The 18,331-nt window shown below is 51.8% G+C and overlaps 1 protein-coding gene across 1 annotated transcript in view; it reads left to right on the forward strand.

Moving 5' to 3' along the window:
- Nucleotides 1–18,331, forward strand: part of OBSCN (obscurin, cytoskeletal calmodulin and titin-interacting RhoGEF) — a 146,681-nt gene that overhangs the window by 103,781 nt on the left and 24,569 nt on the right. Inside the window, exons 59-78 of the mRNA XM_039880334.1 lie at nt 6,230–6,308; nt 6,547–6,671; nt 6,840–7,037; nt 7,277–7,309; nt 7,498–7,596; nt 7,742–7,957; nt 8,399–8,471; nt 8,788–8,855; nt 9,934–10,053; nt 10,205–10,344; nt 10,710–10,910; nt 11,034–11,116; nt 11,283–11,456; nt 12,056–12,212; nt 12,482–12,598; nt 12,674–12,838; nt 12,922–13,080; nt 13,202–13,379; nt 13,887–14,000; nt 14,139–14,182. Coding sequence (XP_039736268.1) covers nt 6,230–6,308; nt 6,547–6,671; nt 6,840–7,037; nt 7,277–7,309; nt 7,498–7,596; nt 7,742–7,957; nt 8,399–8,471; nt 8,788–8,855; nt 9,934–10,053; nt 10,205–10,344; nt 10,710–10,910; nt 11,034–11,116; nt 11,283–11,456; nt 12,056–12,212; nt 12,482–12,598; nt 12,674–12,838; nt 12,922–13,080; nt 13,202–13,379; nt 13,887–14,000; nt 14,139–14,182 — 2,543 coding nt within the window. The remainder of the gene's footprint in view (nt 1–6,229; nt 6,309–6,546; nt 6,672–6,839; nt 7,038–7,276; nt 7,310–7,497; nt 7,597–7,741; nt 7,958–8,398; nt 8,472–8,787; nt 8,856–9,933; nt 10,054–10,204; nt 10,345–10,709; nt 10,911–11,033; nt 11,117–11,282; nt 11,457–12,055; nt 12,213–12,481; nt 12,599–12,673; nt 12,839–12,921; nt 13,081–13,201; nt 13,380–13,886; nt 14,001–14,138; nt 14,183–18,331) is intronic.

An 18,331-nucleotide genomic window follows, 5' to 3' on the forward strand; every position in this document is an offset into this window, starting at 1 on the left:
AAAAAAAACCATAAAATGGACTTCATCAGAGTTAAGAACTTTTTCTCCGAAAAAGACCTGGTATGGAGGATGAAATGCTACAGGCTGGGAGAAAATTTCTGCAGACCATATATCTTATCAAGGATTTTATCTAAAATATAAAAACTGCTCAACATTAAACAGTGTTTAAAAATTTAATGTTGAACAGGAGCATCTCTAGATATTTCATGGGAAAGAACATACAGATAGCAAATAAGTATGCAAAAGATGTTGTACATATTTGTCAACGGGGAAATGCAAATTAAAACCCAAGGAGACATCGCTCCCTGTACATTATCAGATAGCTAACATCAAAAACGGTGATGACACCACATTCGGGTGAGGGTGCAGAGAAATGGGACCCCCATGCACTGCTGGTGTGACTGTAAAATGGTGCAGCTGCTCTGGAATGTGGTGTGGCAGTTTTTATAAAACTAATTAGGTACTTAACATGTAACCCGGCAATTGTTTTGTTGGACATTTATCCAAGAATTGAAAGCTCAAATTATAACAAGATACTCATAGTAGTTTTATTCCTAATAGGCCAACACTGGTATTGACCCACCTGTACTTCGGGGTGAGTGGTTAACCCATGTTCTGTGGGATGCTACTCAGCAAGGAAAAGGAACACGTTGTTGACACATGCAACAGTGTGACCAAATTACATTTTATTGCATGAACACAGATACACTCAATGGAGTTCATGTGAAATTTGTGAAATCTGAACAAGGTCGACAGGCTTATCAATATCACCTTTTATAGTTGAGAGAAAAGTTATTATTGCCAGAATCTGGGTGAAGGGTATATGAGAGCTCTATATTATTTCTTAGAATGGTATGTGAATTTACACTTCTCTCAAAATAAAAAGGAAAAAAATACTAAAACACAATAATACATCAATTATCTTAAATAAGAGAAGATCTTACTATTTCCCCATGCGCCTCTATTTCCTTGCTGTTCATTCTGTTGCATGAGTCTAGATTTCCATCTGGTGTCACTTTATTTCTGCCTAAAGGACATTTTTTTTAAAAACGTTTTTTGTAGTCTGGGTATCCTGGAATTCTTTCAGGTTGTGTATGTCTGTAAAAAGTCTTTATTTTGGTTTTGAAAGATATTTTTGTTAGGACAGCTTTTTCTTTCCATACTTTAAAGATTAAGCTCCATCTACTAACTTGCATTGTTTCCAATGAGAAATATGCGTCATTCTTGTCTTTGTTTCTCTGTACATAATTTATCTTTTCTATTGGGATTTTAATATTTTTAGATATTTTCACACCACAATATTCATCATTTAAAAGCATGCAATTTAGTGATTTAGTATGTCCACAAGGTTGTGCAAACATCACTACCATTTAATCCCAGAACATTTTTATTATCCCAGAAAGAAACAGCATACCTATTAGCCATCACTTTCCATCCCCCTTCCCCAGCCACTGGAAACTACTATCTACTTTCTGTCTGTGGATTTGCCTAGTCTGAGCATTTCATATAAATGGAATCACATAATATGGGGCCTTTTGTGTCTGGCTTCTGTCACTGACCATGTTTCCAAAGTCCATCCATGTGGTAACATATATTATTACTTCATTCCTTTTTATGGATGAAAAATATTCCATTGTATATGGATTTCTTATCCATTCATTAGATGATATTTATGCATTGTTGTTCTGGTTATTATGACTAATGCTGCTATGAACAGTAGTGCACAAATTTTTGTGTAGACATATGTTTTCAGTTTTCTTGGGTATAGATTCATGAGTGGAATTACTGGGTAGTATGGTAATTCGTTAACTTTTAGAGGTACCTCAAAACTGTTTTCCATGGCAGCTGCACCATTTTACATTCCCACCAGCAATGTGTGAGGGTTCCAGTTTCCCCACATCCTTGCTGGCACTTGTTAATTTTCTTAATAACAGCCATTCTAATGAGTATGAGGTTTTGATTGCATTTTCTTAGTGATAATGACTCTGGGTAGGTTTTCATGTGCTTGTTGGTCACTTGCATGTCCTTTTTGGAGAAATACCTATTCAAATCCTTTGTTTATTTTTATTTGATTTTACCTATTTATTTATTTAGCTAATTTTTAAATTGGGTTGTCTTTTGAGTTGTAAGAATTCTTTTTATATTTTTGGTACTAGACCCTTATCAGATATATGATTTTTGAATATTTTCTCCTGTTTTATAGGTGATTGTTTCACTTTCTTGATGGTGTCCTATGATGTGCAAGTGTTTTTAATTTTAATGAAATCCATTTTATTTTTCTTTTGGTTGCTTGTGCTTTGGTGGTCACATCTAAAAACCTGTTGCCTAATTCAAGTTTGTAAAGATTTGCGCCTGTGCTTTCTTCTAGAAGTTTTAGCTTATATTTAGGTCTTTGGTCCATTTGGAGTTCATTATTTTCATGTAGACATCCAGTTGTTCCAGCACCATGTTGAAAAGACTTTTCCCCATAAATTGTCTTGGAACTCTCGTCCAAAACTATTTTCCATTAAGTATATGGGTTTATTTCTGACTCTCAATTTTATTCCATTAATTTAAATGTCTGTCACAACATTACTACACTCTCTTGATTACTGTAGCTTTATATTAAGTTTTGAAATCCAAAAGTGTTAGACTTCCAACTCTATTCTTTTTCAAAATTATTTTGGACATTCTGGGTCTTTTGCATTTTCTTAGGAATTTTAGGATCATCTTGTCAATTTCTGCAAAAATGGTCTGGATAATTTTTAAGATATTTTTATCACTGGTTTTGAGCAATTTGGTTATATTATTTGGTGCTCTTTTCTTTATGTTCCCTTGTGCTTGCAGTTAATCGAGCTTCTTGGAATTTTGGGTTTATAATTTTCAAAAAGATTGGAAATTTTTTTTGCCATTATCTCTTCAAATGTTTTTTCTTTCCCCTCTATTTGGGGACTTCAGTTACATGTATATCAAGCCACTTGAAGCCATAATACAGGTCACTTTTAAGTTTTTAAAACCTTTTTCTCTGTGCATTTCATTTTGGATTTTTTTATTGCTATACCTTTATATTCACTGTTTTTCTTAATGTCTAATCTGCTATTAGTCTTGTCCACTGTATTTTTTTTTAATCTCTAGAACTTCTACTAGAGCCTTCTTTATATGTCCGATGTCTCTACTTAACTTTTAGAACACATGGAATACAGCTCTGATACCTGCATTAATGTCCTTCTCTGCCAGTTCTAACGTATTGGTTCTGATTGCTTATTCTCCACATTATGGGTCCTGTTTTCCCGCCTCCTCACATATCTGGAGATCTTTGACTGGGTGCCTGACATTGAATCTTGCCCTTCTGGGAGCTGGATGTTGTGTATCCTGCAGGTCTTCTTGAGCTATGTTTTAGAAACAGTGAGTTTCTTGGAAGTACTTCAGTCCCTTGGAATCTGGTGTGCGTGGTTGGGGGAGGCCAAGACAGCATTCACTTGGGGCTGATCCTCTCCCTCTACTAGGGTGAGAGCGTTCCTGAGCACTCTGCCTGATGCCTTGTTTCCAGCCTACCTGTGGAAACAGGTGGTGCCCCAGCTCTTAGGCTCCTCTGATACTGTTTCCTCTAGTCCTCTCAGGTGGTTCATTTCCTTTCATGCCCACGCTAAGTGACTCTGCAGGTTTGTGGACTCCAGCTGCTGTGACTCCCATGGCAACTAAGGATCTACCTTGGATCTACCTCAGTTTCCCCTTCTGGGTCTGGAAGCTGAAGGCAAGAAGCTGAGGCAATCATAGGGTTCATTTTTGTTTCCTCTCTGTAAGGAGCCACTGTCCTTGCTTGTGTCAACCAGTGGTCATTGGTGTCAATTCAACACCAATGGGAATCCCCAATTTGGAGTGCAATGAAAAAGGAAACTTTAGTACAAAGAGCTTAATACGGTTTAAGCTCATTTATGAAGCTCATTTATGAAGCAACACAGCTATAGGGCAGCCCTGGGGTGAGGCCCCTTTCCACTTAACTTTGCTCTGCTCTGCATCCTCTTCTGTACTCTGGTTCAGCAAGTCATCTTTGGTGCTTCAGCTCTGGCCTGGGAAACACACCTTTAGCAGGAAAAGGAACCTTTTAAGCCTGAGAGGGAGCTGACTTATATAGACAGAAGTCTCTGCCCCTGGTCCCTGATTGGTCTGTCCCCATGCAAATGAGGACTCCAAATCCTTGCAGTTTGATTGGTCCAAAAAGCACTGTCTTGATTGGTCAGAATGGAGCTGCCCTGATTGGTCTATGAACATGATGATGGGGGGGCGCTATAGCTCCGCAGCTCTGATTGGGCAGGGAAAGCCTCAGTTTTATTGGTTAAAATACTATTCCAGGAACTCCTTTACAAGGGCTTGCTCAGATGGCAGGAAAACAGTGATCCCTCTGTAAGGCATCAGTGTCCTTACTCGTTTCAATTGATGGTGGTTGCTGTCAATTCAACACCAACAGGAATCCCCAATTTGCAGTGTGGTTAAGAAGGAAACTTGATCAGTGCAAACAAGCTGTGGTCAGTTCAGTGCAGGCTTCTCCCCAAAGTACAGTCTGGATGAGAGGCTCTCTTTTTAAATTTGAACCTGGTTAGCCACCAGGAGCCATTCTTGATAGGTATCTTATTTCTCAGGGTCCACACTTGCTTAATACTTAGTGACCTGAAATCATTCTGATGGTTCTGTAACCAATTTTAATGTGTGTGGGTTTTCCCCACAACAGGCAATTCTCCCAACACCAGCTGGTTGTCCTATAGTTTAACTAGGTTCTGATATTACTTACCTGGAGATAGCATCAGACCTCACAGGTTAAGGGCTCTGTCCCACAAGGCTGTTTCTACTTCAGATGCCAGTGGCAAGTCCAGGTGTCAGTAGGGCTTCTGACTGACTGGCTCTAAATCAGAGGTTCCCACAGTCCCTCCTCGGGTTTCATCAATTTGCTAGAGCAGCTCTCAGACTCAGGAAACCAGTTTTCTTACCAGATCCCCAGCTTATTATAAAGGGAATAACTCAAGAACAGCCAGATGGAAGAGACACACGGGGCAAGGTATGTGGGTAAGGGCAAGGGGCAAGGGGCTTCTATGCCCTCTCTAAGCCCACAATTCCCTGCATCTCCCCGTGTTCAATCAGAAGCTTTGTAAACCCTGTCTTTTTGGATGTTTATAGCAGCTTCATTACACAGGCATGACTAATTAAATCATTGGCTGTTGGAGACTGATTCAACCTCCAGCTCCTCTCCCTTCCCAGGAGGGACTGAAATTTCCAACCTTTCCCCTAGCAACCAGCCTCCATCCTAGGGACTTTCTAAAATCACCTCCTTCACATAAACTTGGGGGTGGTTGACAGGAGTTTATGTTTTGAATGTCAAGATATCTTTATCGTTTTCATCACAGGAAATTCCAAGGTTTTTAGGAGCTCAGTGCCAAGAACAGTGCAAGACCAAATATATATTTCTTACTATAAATAACAACATCACAACTGCCGTTTCATGTATTTTGTTTGTTTTGGTGGTTTCAGGTGGGAGGGTGTCCTAGTTCAGGCTATTGTAACAAAGTACCACAGACTGGGTTGCTTGTGGACAACAAGAATGTATTTCTTAGTTCTGGAGGCTAGAAGTTTGAGATCAGGGTGCCAAGACGGTTGGGTCTTTCCAAGTTGCAGATGGCCCCCTTTTCATTGTGTCCTCACACAGTGAAAGGAGCTCTGTGGGGTCCCTTTCATAAGGGCACTAACCCCATTCACGAGGGCCCTATCTTTATGAACTAGTCACCTCCAAATATTATCACTTTGGAGGTTAGGTTTCAATGTAGAAATTTGGGGGGCACTGAAATTTCCAGTTCATAGCAGAGAACAAATCCAGTCCCTGTTACTCTATTGTGGCTACAAGGGGAAGCCCCCAGCTGCTGGTTTTGAGGCCCTAAATACATCATCCCTTGTTCTCTGGTGGGATGGAACTGGAAAGGGCTGCTTCTGCCCCTGCCTGCCATTTATGAAGCCCAGAGTCACCTGTGTTTATAATTTGTTTGGTCTTATAGTTAGTTATAGTCCTGAAACTTGGGCTGCTAACAGCCTGGGGTTGGCAGGGTATGGGCACAGGGTAGCTGTGTCCCCATGACTTTTGACTTGAGAGAATAAGTGGCTCCCAGGGACAGCTGTGCAGTGAGAACCAGATGGCCTCAGGAGCAGGGCTGTGCCCAGGAAGAGGGGGCTCAGGCCTGGCTCCATCTGCACCCTTCATCCCCAGTGACCAGCACCGACTACGACACTGCCGCAGATGCCACGGAGTCCTCGTCTTATTTCAGCGCTCAAGGCTACTTGTCCAGGTGGGGGCTGTGCAAGAGCAGGCAGTGCCCAACAGGCTGGTGGTCCTGGGCCCTGGATTGGGGGTAACCATGCCAGCTTGGACTGATAGAATGCCTGTCCTGGAGGCTTCACCCAGGCCACAGTTTTTGTTCAGCATGTTAACAAGAAACTTCAGAAGCTCCCAGCCTGATCCCACCCCTCCTGCCCTGGACCTCTTGCTCATCACATCACACTGCCCCTCTCTCTGTTCTCTGTCAGCCGTGAGCAGGAGGGTGCAGAGTCCACATCAGAGGAGGGGCAGCTGCCCCAGGTGGTAGAGGAGCTGAAAGACCTCCAGGTGGCCCCTGGCACACGCTTGGCCAAGTTCCAGCTCAAGGTGAAAGGTGAGGAGGAGAGGGATGGAGGGTCAGGCAATGCTTCCCACCAATAGAAGTCAGATGGTCATGGCAGCCCGGGGAGTCTCCAGGGATCCATCCCCTCACTGGGCCACATGAAGGGCATAGCTCCCCTGGGCGGTGACCCTAAGTTGACCACTCCTCTTGCGGCTCCAGGCTACCCGGCGCCCCGCCTGTACTGGTTCAAAGATGGGCAGCCTCTGGCTGCTTCTGCTCACATCCGCATGGTGGACAAGAAGACGCTGCACACCCTGGAAGTCCTATCAGTCACCAGCGAGGATGCTGGTCAATACTCGGCCTATGTTAGCAATGCCATGGGCGCTGCCTACTCGTCTGCCTGGCTGCTGGTCCGAGGTGGGTGCCGGGAGCGGACGTCAGGCTACACACTGCCCATGGCAGGCTTGGGCTGGGCCCGTGGTCATCACTCCGTTTACAGAAGTGTAGTGGATGGGCAGATGCCTGTCTGGGTTGTGGTAGGTGCTGGGTGTACGAGTGGCAGGCTGTCATCGGGAACCCATACCCCAAGAGTAGGCCCCCGGGCCCAGGTGGGAGGCACCTTCTTCCCGCAGGTCTTATTTCCCTGCCTCTTTCAGGTCCTAATGACCCAGAAGAGAAGCCGGCAGCAGGTGAGCTGAGTCCAGATGGGCTGACGGAGGGCGGGAGGCCTAGCAAGGGTGATGTGGGACTGGACACAGGCTTCGGGGAGGCCACCCAGCTAGTTAGGGGCTGGGACCTGGGAGGATGGACAGAGCCCACCCATCACACAGGGCTGTGGTTCTCCACTTGTCGCCATTGGCCACCTGTGTCTCCCCAGATGTACAGCAGCAGCTGGTGCCACCCCGATTCTTGGAGAAGTTCACCTCCAAGAAGGTGAAGAAGGGCTCCAGTATCACTTTCTCTGTGAAGGTTGAAGGTAGGGTGTCTTACTCCCCGATTCAGGATCCCTAGGGAGGCTCAGAGCAGCCCCTCCCCTACTCAGGATCCCCAGAGAGGATCAGAGGAACTGCCCTCTTGGGGCCTCTTTCTCAGTGGGGACCAACTATCCACTCCTGCCCCAGGTCTCCCAGCCCCAGCTGTGCACTGGTTGCGGGAAGAAGCAGAGAGGGTGTTGTGGATCTTCCAGGACACACCAGGCTACACGGTGGCCAGCTCAGCGCAGCAGCACAGCCTGGTCCTGCTGGACGTGGGCCAACAGCACCAGGGCACCTATACCTGCATTGCTTCTAATGCTGCTGGCCAGGCCCTCTGCTCTGCCAGCCTGCATGTCTCTGGCAGTGAGTGGGCATGGGTGCCCAGTGGGGATGGGAGAGGACCGGACCTCCTGGGCACATGCTTCCCCTTCTTGGGACCCTACCCAGTCCTCTGTCCCATCTACCCACCCCGGGTACAGTACCCTGGGGCCAGCTCCCACCCCTGTCCTGTGGGCTCCACTCAGCAGGCCGAGACCCTCTAGCAGCCCTCGTCACCCTGAACGGTCTGTTCCTGGGCTCAGTCCCTTTGTGGGCTGGTGCGTCAAGTGCAGACTTGTTCCTGTCCCCACCACTGGTGGGTTGGCTGTGGGCTGGGTTGGAACATTGGGCATCACCCTTTCTCAGGGTTCTGGACGAATAGACCAAGGCCTCCGATAGAGGTGGCCTAGGTGTACTAGGCGAGGTTCTGACCAGAATCAGTTCGGCAGGCTGAGTGTCATGTGGTGGTCACCATTCTCTTGACAGTGCCCAAGGAGGTGGGAACAGCAGGGATGCAGGCCGGGATAAAGGAGTCCCTCATCTCCACCTTCCTGCAAGGGTAAGTGAGGGCCTGCACCAAAGTTGGTGGGGGCATGGCATGGGGAGCCTGGCTTTGGGGGGAGAACAGTGCTACTGCTGGGGAGAGAACCCTATCCTGGACCTCATTCCGATTCTGCCCCTCACAGGCCGTGTGGCTTGAGTCACCCCCATTGCTCTGTGTCTCTGTTTCCCCATCATAAAAGCTAGGGCTCCCTAGGGCCCAACTGTGGCACCCGGCCCACTGCTCCTAGACTCTCTTTCTGTCAGAAGCTCCTGCCCAAGGGTGCAGGTGGTGGGTCTACCCCAGGCCCTCAGGACACCTCTGCCCCCTTCAGGACCCAAGCCATCTCTGCACAGATATCAGAACCTGTGGGTTTCGCTGAACTTGCCGGGCAGAAGAAAGGTATGGGCTGGGCAGATACATGTCTGCCCCAGGAGGGACGGCCGAGCCCTGATGCGGTGTGGGTGTGAAGGAGGCTGCCTGTGCCCAGGTGGCCCAGAATGCCCCTTTGTCATGCTGTGGACCGGGGCTCCCCAGGCCTCCCACTGTGGGCCTGATTCTGAGCCCCAGTTGGTCTCGGGCTGCCCAGCCTTTGGCTCAGTACTCACATCCAGCAGGCTGTGTGGATGCCCAGGCTATGGAGCAGGCAGCTGCTGAGTCATGGCTTGGGTGAGGGACCCCACATGTCCCACCTCTTCCAGGCCACCTGCACAGATGTTCTGACACCTTGGTATATTTTTAACTATTTTTATGGAAAATATTAAGTGTGCACAGAAGTAGATAGAAGAGAGCATGCATCTCATGTGCCCGTTGCCCACCTTTGAGTCACTTTTCGGCTGACCTGCACCAACTCTTGTTCTTGGCACCCCCCTCACCCCAGTCAGCCCCCATTCACCCTTAACCGTAGCTGCTGGGCTCAGTCCCTCACTCTCAGGCCAGAGACTGGGGTCTAGCCCCGCCACCTTCAGTATCCAGATCCTGCCCTCATCTCTCACTGCCCAGCTAAGCCCCCTGCATAGCTGAGCCCCCTGTTTCTTTCCTCCCCAAGCCTCTTCCCAGACCATCCACCAAATTGGCCAGTATGAATGGCAGAGGCACAAACTCTGTTGGGGACCCCAATGGCTGCAAGCTCCCCACCCTTGGCCTCTATGCAGCTCAGCCTTCAGCTGCCCTAGCCCAGTGTCCTACAGCCAAGCTGGCTACCAACTGGCTCCAGACTTCCTATTTGTCCTCTGACCAACCACTGCTCCTCTGCCCTGGCCCTGCTTCCTTGCATTTGTGGTCCCTCGATCACACCTTGACTCAAACACCCATGAGCCATTAAGGCTCCTTGTCCTGGTCATAGCCCTCTGCTTCCAGCAGTATAGCCTTGAGCCTGTGTCCCCCCATCTCCCCTGAACCCTGAGCTCAAGATGGGCTTGGAGGGGGTGCTTGGGCTCATCTGGAGTACACACTGGCTGAGTGAGGGTCTGGCCCCCAGAAGATCCCCTGGCATCTGAGACCCGTGGCCACCTGTCCCTGGCTGAGGTGGGCACAGAGGAGTTCCTGCAGAAGCTGACCTCGCAGATCACAGAGATGGTGTCGGCCAAGATCACACAGGGTGAGAGGCTGGCTTGCATCAAGGTCCTGGGTGGGGTTTGGGGGATGGTGACCAAGGGCCAGGCCCCTCCTTGCCTGCATCATGAAGGCCCAAGGAGAGGTGTGCAGGAGGGGAGCTGGCCTTCCTCGGTGTCACAATCTCTGTGCCCCAGCCAAGCTGCAGGTGCCCGGAGGTGACAGTGACGAGGAGTCTAAGACCCCATCTGCATCCCCCCGGCACGGCCGCTCACGCCCCTCCTCCAGCGTCCAGGAGTCATCCTCAGAGTCGGAGGACGGGGACTCCCGGGGAGAGGTATGTGTGGGAGTACAGGGCCCGGGGCTTGCAGAGGGTAATGGGAGTTGGTGGATGGGGTGGGAAATGGAGGGCCTTGGGTGGCAGGGTGTAGGAGGATGAGGGTACACACTTGAGTGGCCAACATCATCACCATGATCCTAAGACACTGCAGCACCCCTAAGGCTCCCCCTTGCCCTCTGGGTTGGCCCCACCTAGCACTCCTTATAGTTTCCAGCAGCAGAGATTAGTTGGTCCTGTTCTAGAAATTCACAGAATGTCAGGATGGTTTCTTCCTCCTCATGTAATTCCAGGGCCCCGTGGCTTGGGGCCATAATAGGCCCTGCTGGCTTCTCTCTGGGTCTGACTCAGTGCCTTACCCTCAGATCTTTGACATCTACGTGGTCACAGCTGACTATCTTCCTCTGGGGGCTGAGCAAGATGCCATCTCACTGCGGGAGGGCCAGTACGTGGAAGTACTGGACTCGGCCCACCCACTTCGCTGGCTTGTGCGCACTAAGCCCACCAAGTCCAGCCCCTCACGGCAGGGCTGGGTGTCCCCTGCCTACCTGGATAGGCGGCTCAAGGTACCTGGATGACTGGGGGGTGGCATCCTGGGATTGTCGCCCCCACTGTGAAGATGGGAGCCTGACCCCTGAAGGGCCAGGCCAGCACCCAGGCCACCTATGAGCCTCTCTGTTCCTCACCAGCTATCGCCTGAGTGGGGTTCCACCGAGGCTCCTGAGTTCCCTGGGGAGGCTGTGTCTGAGGACGAGTATAAGGCGCGGCTGAGGTGAGAGGCCATTGGTAAGGGTTATGGGGAGTTGGGGTTTTTACCTGGTGACTTTGTGCAGTAGGGTGGCCTTTTGGGGTGCTCTCCTCTACCATCTCCCTGGCTCCATATGAGAGGAGGTACCCATTCAGCAGCTGACTCCTGGCCCCTCATGCTCTGCCCCCAGCTCTGTCATCCAGGAGCTGCTGAGCTCTGAGCAGACCTTCGTGGACAACCTGCAGTTCCTGCAGAGCCACCACATGCAGCACCTAGACCGCTGCCCCTATGTGCCCACTGCTGTGGCCAGTCAGAAGGCCATCATTTTCCGCAACATACAGGATCTCAGCCACTTCCACAGCAGGTGGGTGGGCATGGCAGGCCTCAAGGATGCTCCCCAGATCTGTGTGTATGAGTACATACCACACACTAAACACATGCACTCACACACATACGCATTTACCCACAAGGCTGGGCCTTGGGGGTAGGCAAGAGCAGAGGAGAGAAACTGTGCTGACTTGATTTACCTGCTGGCACACACCTGCTTATCCACAAAAGTGCCTGCAGCACTCCTACTCACTGCAACCCATGTACATGGGCACACACACGTACATGTGCACGCCCTTACATGTGTGGGCACGTGGGTACATCGGCACATGTGCATACTCATGTATTTGTGCGTACACTCCTACATATGCAGGCCCAAATGTGCACATACTCCCTTGCCTGCCTGACCTATACATACATACATGCCTATGCTTCTTTGCAGACGTACACCCTTAAACACTGCACACGTGTGTCCGCACAGCCCAGCCTGCTCACTTCAATCCCCAGGAGCCATCTGACCGAGCCCTGGCAGGAGCCTTGTTTCCCCCAAATCCGAGGATTGGGGTTGGGTTGTAGGTCACGGGCAGAGTCCTAATGCCCGCCAGCCCTCACCTGACTGCTGTCCCCTCCACGCAGCTTTCTGCAGGAACTACAGAGCTGTGACACGGATGACGATGTGGCCATGTGCTTTATCAAGAACCAGGAGGCCTTTGAGAAGTATCTGGAGTTCCTGGTGGGCCGAGTGCAGGCTGAGTCAGTGGTGGTCAGCACAGCTGTGCAGGAGTTCTACAAGGTGCCCCTACCCCCAGCTGGTGTGGGTCCCTGTCTCCAAAATCATGTCCCCTGACTCACCTGCCCAGGCCTCAGGGCCCTGGCTTAGTGAGAAAAACAGGCAGAGCCCTCTGAAGCTCTACTCATCTGTTGGTGACCAGCCATCCCTGGGGTAGGGGTGAGGCTCACCTAAGGAGGAAGGGCTGTGTGTGTGCTCTCAGGCTCTGGATGACATGGGCCATCCAAGAGCTTTGCTCTCCTGCCCTGAGACCCACCCTTCGGTACCCACAGAAATATGCAGAAGAGATACTGTCAGCCGCCAATCCCTCACAGCCACCCCCGCCGCCGCTGCAGCACTTCTTGGAGCAGCCAGTGCAGCGGGTCCAGCAGTATCAGGCCCTGCTCAAGGTACGCTGGCCACTCTTTGCCCCTTGCCCCTTGCCCATGACTGGTGGAGCACACCCTGACCTGCTGTCTTCCCAGGAGCTGATCCGCAACAAGGCACGGAACCAGCAGAACTGCGCGCTGCTGGAGCAGGCCTACGCGGTAGTGTCAGCCCTGCCGCAGCGCGCTGAGAACCAGCTGCATGTGTCGCTCATGGAGAACTACCCGGGCACCCTGGAGGCCCTGGGCGAGCCCATCCGCCAGGTCTGGGGCGGTGCCATGGGGGGTGGGCAGTGGGGTTGTGGGGGGCTGTGTTCAAGCTGACCATGGGCCAACTATACTCCCAGGGTCACTTCATCGTCTGGGAGGGGGCACCAGGTGCAAGGATGCCCTGGAAGGGCCACCACCGCCACGTCTTCCTTTTCCGCCACCACCTGGTGGTCTGCAAGCCCAGGAGGGACTCGCGCACTGACACTTTCAGCTACGTGTTCCGGAACATGATGAAGGTGCGTGGGCATGGTGGCCTGGTGGGCTGGGGTCGGGGGCAGGCTGCAGGGCGGGCGGAGGAGGGCCGGGCTGGTCCTCTGGCCATGTCCTGGGCAGTTAGGTCTCGTCTTCCCCTTATAGCTGAGCAGCATCGACCTGAACGAGCAGGTGGAGGGGGACGACCGCGCCTTTGAGGTGTGGCACGAGCGAGAGGACTCAGTGCGCAAGTACCTGCTGCAGGCACGGACTGTCATCACCAAGAACGCCTGGGTGAAGGAGATCAGCAGCATCCAACAGCGCCTGGCCCTGACCGTCTGGCGTGAGTGCCTGGTCCTGGCAGCAGGGCTGGAAAGGGGAACTGAAACTTTCAGTTTGGCCATCTGGCTTTCAGGCACCCAGACCCCTGCCCCTGCCATGCAGCTACCTGGGAAGGGGATGCTCCTGAGGAAGATGGCTCACTGTTCCCTTGGCCAATTCGGCCTCTCTGTTAGCTGAGCTGGGATACTGTGCTGGCCCTGACTCCTATGGTGGGGCCTCAGAGTTTACTCAGGGGCTCCCAACATAGGGAGGCACTCAGACTGGGTTAGGGTCTGCACCCTTGGGTGTGCTTCTCCACCTAGAATGGAAGTGAGGCTACCCTTTCAACATGCTTACTTTCTATACTCCCCACCACTCCCCAGTAACACCCAGCCTGCTTCTGACCCTGATTCCTATTCAGGCCAGTGTGGGGTTGCAAGGGGTGGTGTCCATAGCAACCATGTCCTCAGCTGTGGGGCTTCTGGTCCTGCCACGAGTGTCCTGAGGGCATGTGTGTGTGTATCCCCAGGAGCCCCAGATTTTGAGGAAGAACTGGCCGACTGCACGGCTGAGCTGGGTGAAACAGTCAAGCTGGCCTGCCGTGTGACAGGCACGCCGAAGCCCATTGTCAGCTGGTATAAAGGTATGACCCCAGGGCTCAGGGGTGCTGGCCCTGACACTGGAAAGAGCTACCTAGAAGGAATCAGGCTGGGTAGGGGCCAAGGACCCTGGGTGGGGCCTGGTCAAGGGCTGGGCATGAGGGACAGGCCTCCTGCCCCAGGTACCTGCTTTCACATCAAAGACGGCCTGGCCAGGGTGCATGAGGTGGGGCAGAGGGGAGGGCGTGCATCTACCCTGTCTGAGGGGCTGACCATCTAGGGGAGAAACAGGTGACAGCAGAGAGACAAATGAGTAGCATGAAGTTGGAAGCAACGTGGGCAGCCAGAGAAATAAAGCGTGGCCAGGCAGATGTGTTGGAAGGCTTCAAGGGGCAGCCAAGAGCCTGGGGAGAGGGGATCGCCAAAACGGGCATAGTGGGCATGAGGGCTGCAGTGGGGTCTCCAATTTAATCTGAATGTGATGGGAACTGCAGAGCTCAGGGGTCCTGTGACCTCTTTTAGGTTTAGTGACTCACTGGAAGGACTCACAGAACTCAACAGAGCCATTCCACTCAGGTTCAAGTTTGTTGCAATGAAAGGAAAGAGGTGTGGTGGTCTGGGTCTAGGTGGGATGCAGGCATCCCTCCCACCCTGCAGGATTGTACAGATGGTGCCTGTTCTCCCAGCTTTGATGTGTGGCAGCACATGGAGAGTGGCCAACCAGGGATCCTCACCGAGCCTTGGTGTCCAAGATTTCTGTCGTGGGTTATTTTCGTTGTCACAGCTGACCACGGCATGGCTGACCTCAGTCATGGCACCTCTAGAGGTCAAATTATGCTGTGTGGCCCAAAGCCCCCATGCTAAATTACAGTGTAGCATAGACTATTCAGCATGGTCTGAGGACCCTAGGTAGACTAGGGTACTCATCAGGGGTTACTTGGGCAGGTAGGCCTCTGAGTCCCAAATTCAGTGTGAATAACCGAGTCCAGTCCTGGTTTTGGAGGAGCCATCCCAGGGCCATCAGTCCTTCTGTCCTGCTTGTCCGCAGCCAGCCAGGGGCATTTGTCTGCCCATGAAGGGCTAAGGATGGGCCTAGAGAGGATACACAGGGGCATTTTACTGGGACATGCGGGAGGGCCCATAACTGCAGCTCATAGTTGGAGCTGCGTGACAGAGACGGTGGATGCAGCAGCTGGTTCCCAGTGATAGCTTGGGAGAGCTGCCCGGGGTCTTCTGGAGGGAGGCCTGCTGGCCCACATTCTGAGGTCCCAGCCGCCCCACCTGCTCGATGGCTCTTCCTGCTGTTTCTCCTCACTGAGGCCTTTTGCCTGGAGGGTGCACTCAGAGGGAAATGTCATTCATAAAAGTCATCCAGAAGGGACTCTGCACTCTCCAGGCCCTCCCTGTCAGCCAGGCTGCCCTTAGGAGCATGTGCCAGCTGGCCGATTCTGAGGGGAAAAGACACACCTTGCCCAAGCAGTCAGGGCAGGATCCTGGGGTTCCAGCAGCTCTGGTCAGACCTTGGTCTTCTTCACCCTGACCATTACCCAGTGAGATTTGGAGGGGATGACCCCTCTGGGGACAGCTGTGTCCAGTGAGTGGAGGAGATGAGTGGCAGCTGGATGGTCAGCTCATGTTGGCACAGTGGTCAAAGTATAGGTGGTCCAAGTGGCACACATGGCCATGGGGTGTGGCCAGAGCTGATCACTGGCTGACCCAAAGCAGCATCATGATGGGAAACACTGGGATAGCTCCAGGAGGCACTAACCCACCCAGATGGGGTTCACCCCATGCGATGTGCCCCCTACCCTGACTCCAGCATCTCTCGGCAGTTCCCTGTGTGGCATGCAGTGGGGGGTCAGCACCATGTGGCCCTTGTGGCTCCACATGGAACCCTGGTGGTCTGGATGGGAGACCCTTCAAAGGCCTCTCTTCACCTCCATGGCTCATAGCCCCAAGGGGGCTGTCTTCCACCAGCCCATCTGTAGTTTGTCAAGTGGTAAACCAAATAGCCAGGACATTCAAAACAGCTCAAGGTCATTGAGCATGTAACGACCTTGGCCAGGAAGAACAGCATTGGGCAGAAGTCAGACTTGCCAGCCTGCAAAATGTCATCATATAATGGGACTGAGTGTTGGGGGCAGAGGGCCAAGTCCTGACTTACCCCTGGGGCAGCTGGCAGGGAGCAGAGAGCACTGGAAACATGTTTTAGAGACCTTGGTGCGTGAGTGCACAGCAGACCCATGACAGCCACCCTGTCTATATTAGCTAGAGCCACAGGAGCAAACAGATTGGGCTAGTGACAATCCACTCTCTCTGACCGCTCAAGGCTATTGAGTTGGGATGCGGCCTCTCCTGTTACCCCAGATACTTTCAAGTCACCTAAGAATCCCAGAACCTCCTTTCTCCTGGGGTTCTGAGCACCAACACGGGAAGGGACAGACTGCCAGGCTGGTTTACACACTCCAGGGCCCCCTTTCCACGCATAAGGCAGCCACTGGGAGTACCCCCTGCCCACATATGGGGGCAAAGAATTCCAAACACAGCAAGTATCAGGGTCCAGAGGAAGGGGCCACAGCCATGGTCTCCTGACTTGGCCCAAGGTGACATTACCTTCCCTGATCAGTGAGAACTCTGTGAAGATTCTATTGTTGTAATCCAGTGCTTGTACCTGGCAGAGCCATGAAAGTCTGAATTCTCCTGCCCATGGTCCCCTGTGTGTTGGACAGGCACGCAGGACCTTCAGTCCCTTTGACACAAGGAGATGGATGCCCACTTCTGGTCTGGTCATTTTTCTTTTAAAGCAGCAGAGGCCGGGTGGAGGAAGAGGAATGGACTAAGGGTTAGGGATGTAACAAAACACAGTTCCACGGCTAGTGACATCCATTGTTGGGACTTGCCCAAACCCTAAGCCAGGTAGCATGACTCTTGCTGCTGACACATTTATTTCATCTCTAGGACCCTCGACTTAACAGCTACTTCACAGTGCTCTCCAGGGCTCTGCCCCTTCTTGGCCAGCTGGAGTTTAACTTGCATGGTGGTAAACTTTTGGTGGGGGTGTCCACTTAACAGGGCGTCTGGTGGCCCAGGCAGTGGTAACATCCCCAGCCTCTCTCCATGAGGGCTGAGCGAGGTTTCCAAGGAGGCAGGGCCACCTGTCAGAACACGCCCTGCAGACTGCTGCTTCCTCCGGCTGTAACTATTCCAGGTGCCACCCAGGTGCCACAAGCCATTGATAGCTCTCCGTGGGGCTTTTTATGTACATGGAGGTGCCCTGTTCCAGGGCCTACTGCACACACCTGGCCCCTTTACTGTCATCTCTGAAAGAATCCCCACCATGTGCGTGCTGCGTGCCTGTCCTCATGCCACTCTCTCCTGCCTCCTGCCCATCTGGGTTGACAATGGCCCAACATGGGTTGAAGCATTTGTTGGTGTTTCAGAAGAGGGCCACATGTCCAGGCTGGCCCTCCAAATGCTGAAGGAGACTAGAGACCAAAGAACAAGGCAGACAAATCCAACTGGTCAGTTAATGAGCATAACAGGAGATTTACGTACAGAAATGCAAGGTAGTCAGATCTCCACTCGCCACCCCCCAGGCTGTTGTATAAAAGCAGTGTGTCTACATGCTGGAGTAGAGTAGGTGTTTAAGGGGCAGGGGGCCACCAGATGCCAAGAGGCTCTGGCACCAGAGATGGTTACAAGACAGACAAGTCAAGGGCAAATCTCTCTGGAGGAAGAGCATGGAGTTCTCAGGGGCCAGGGCCCAGGAGTCAAGGTAGTGGACTTATGTTCAGATGAGCCAGCTGTGTCCACACAGTTGGGAAGCAGGCACCTGAGCTGAACCAACAGCATCCCAGCTCCAAGGAGAACATGAGACAATCAAGGCACCAACCAGGAATCTGTCTCTGAATGCCCTTCGCAGTGCATACAGGCTGCAGCCACCTCTCTGTTTCTCTCCATTCACAAACAACAAGCAGGGCGGGCTGTTACTGCCCAGGTGAGCACACAGTTTGGTCAGTGCGTCCACCACCTATTCCCATGGACCTCCCTCTGGTCCTGTTAACTGGCTACCTTCTTTCTCTTTTGGAATACCATGTCTCTGACAGTGCCCTTTTCTTATCACCAAACTGCAAATCAGAAACTGTACAAGGTCTGAGATGATTCCCTGGCAGCCAGGCACAGACAGACATAAGACCTTGGTCAGCGACAAAGGCTGCTGGTCACAGAAAAGCACAGCGTCTTGCCTCAGGGGCCACCATTGCCTTGTCTAGGACCAGACATTAGCTGCATGCAGTGAGTTCACCACAAGAGAGAAACACCAAGTTTTAGAAGGTGCTGAGCTGTTATGGGGCTGCTGGTACATCTGCCCATCCGT

Source organism: Pteropus medius, unplaced genomic scaffold (assembly GCF_902729225.1).
Source record: "Pteropus medius unplaced genomic scaffold, Ma_sr-lr_union100, whole genome shotgun sequence".
Taxonomy (NCBI): Eukaryota; Metazoa; Chordata; class Mammalia; order Chiroptera; family Pteropodidae; genus Pteropus; species Pteropus medius.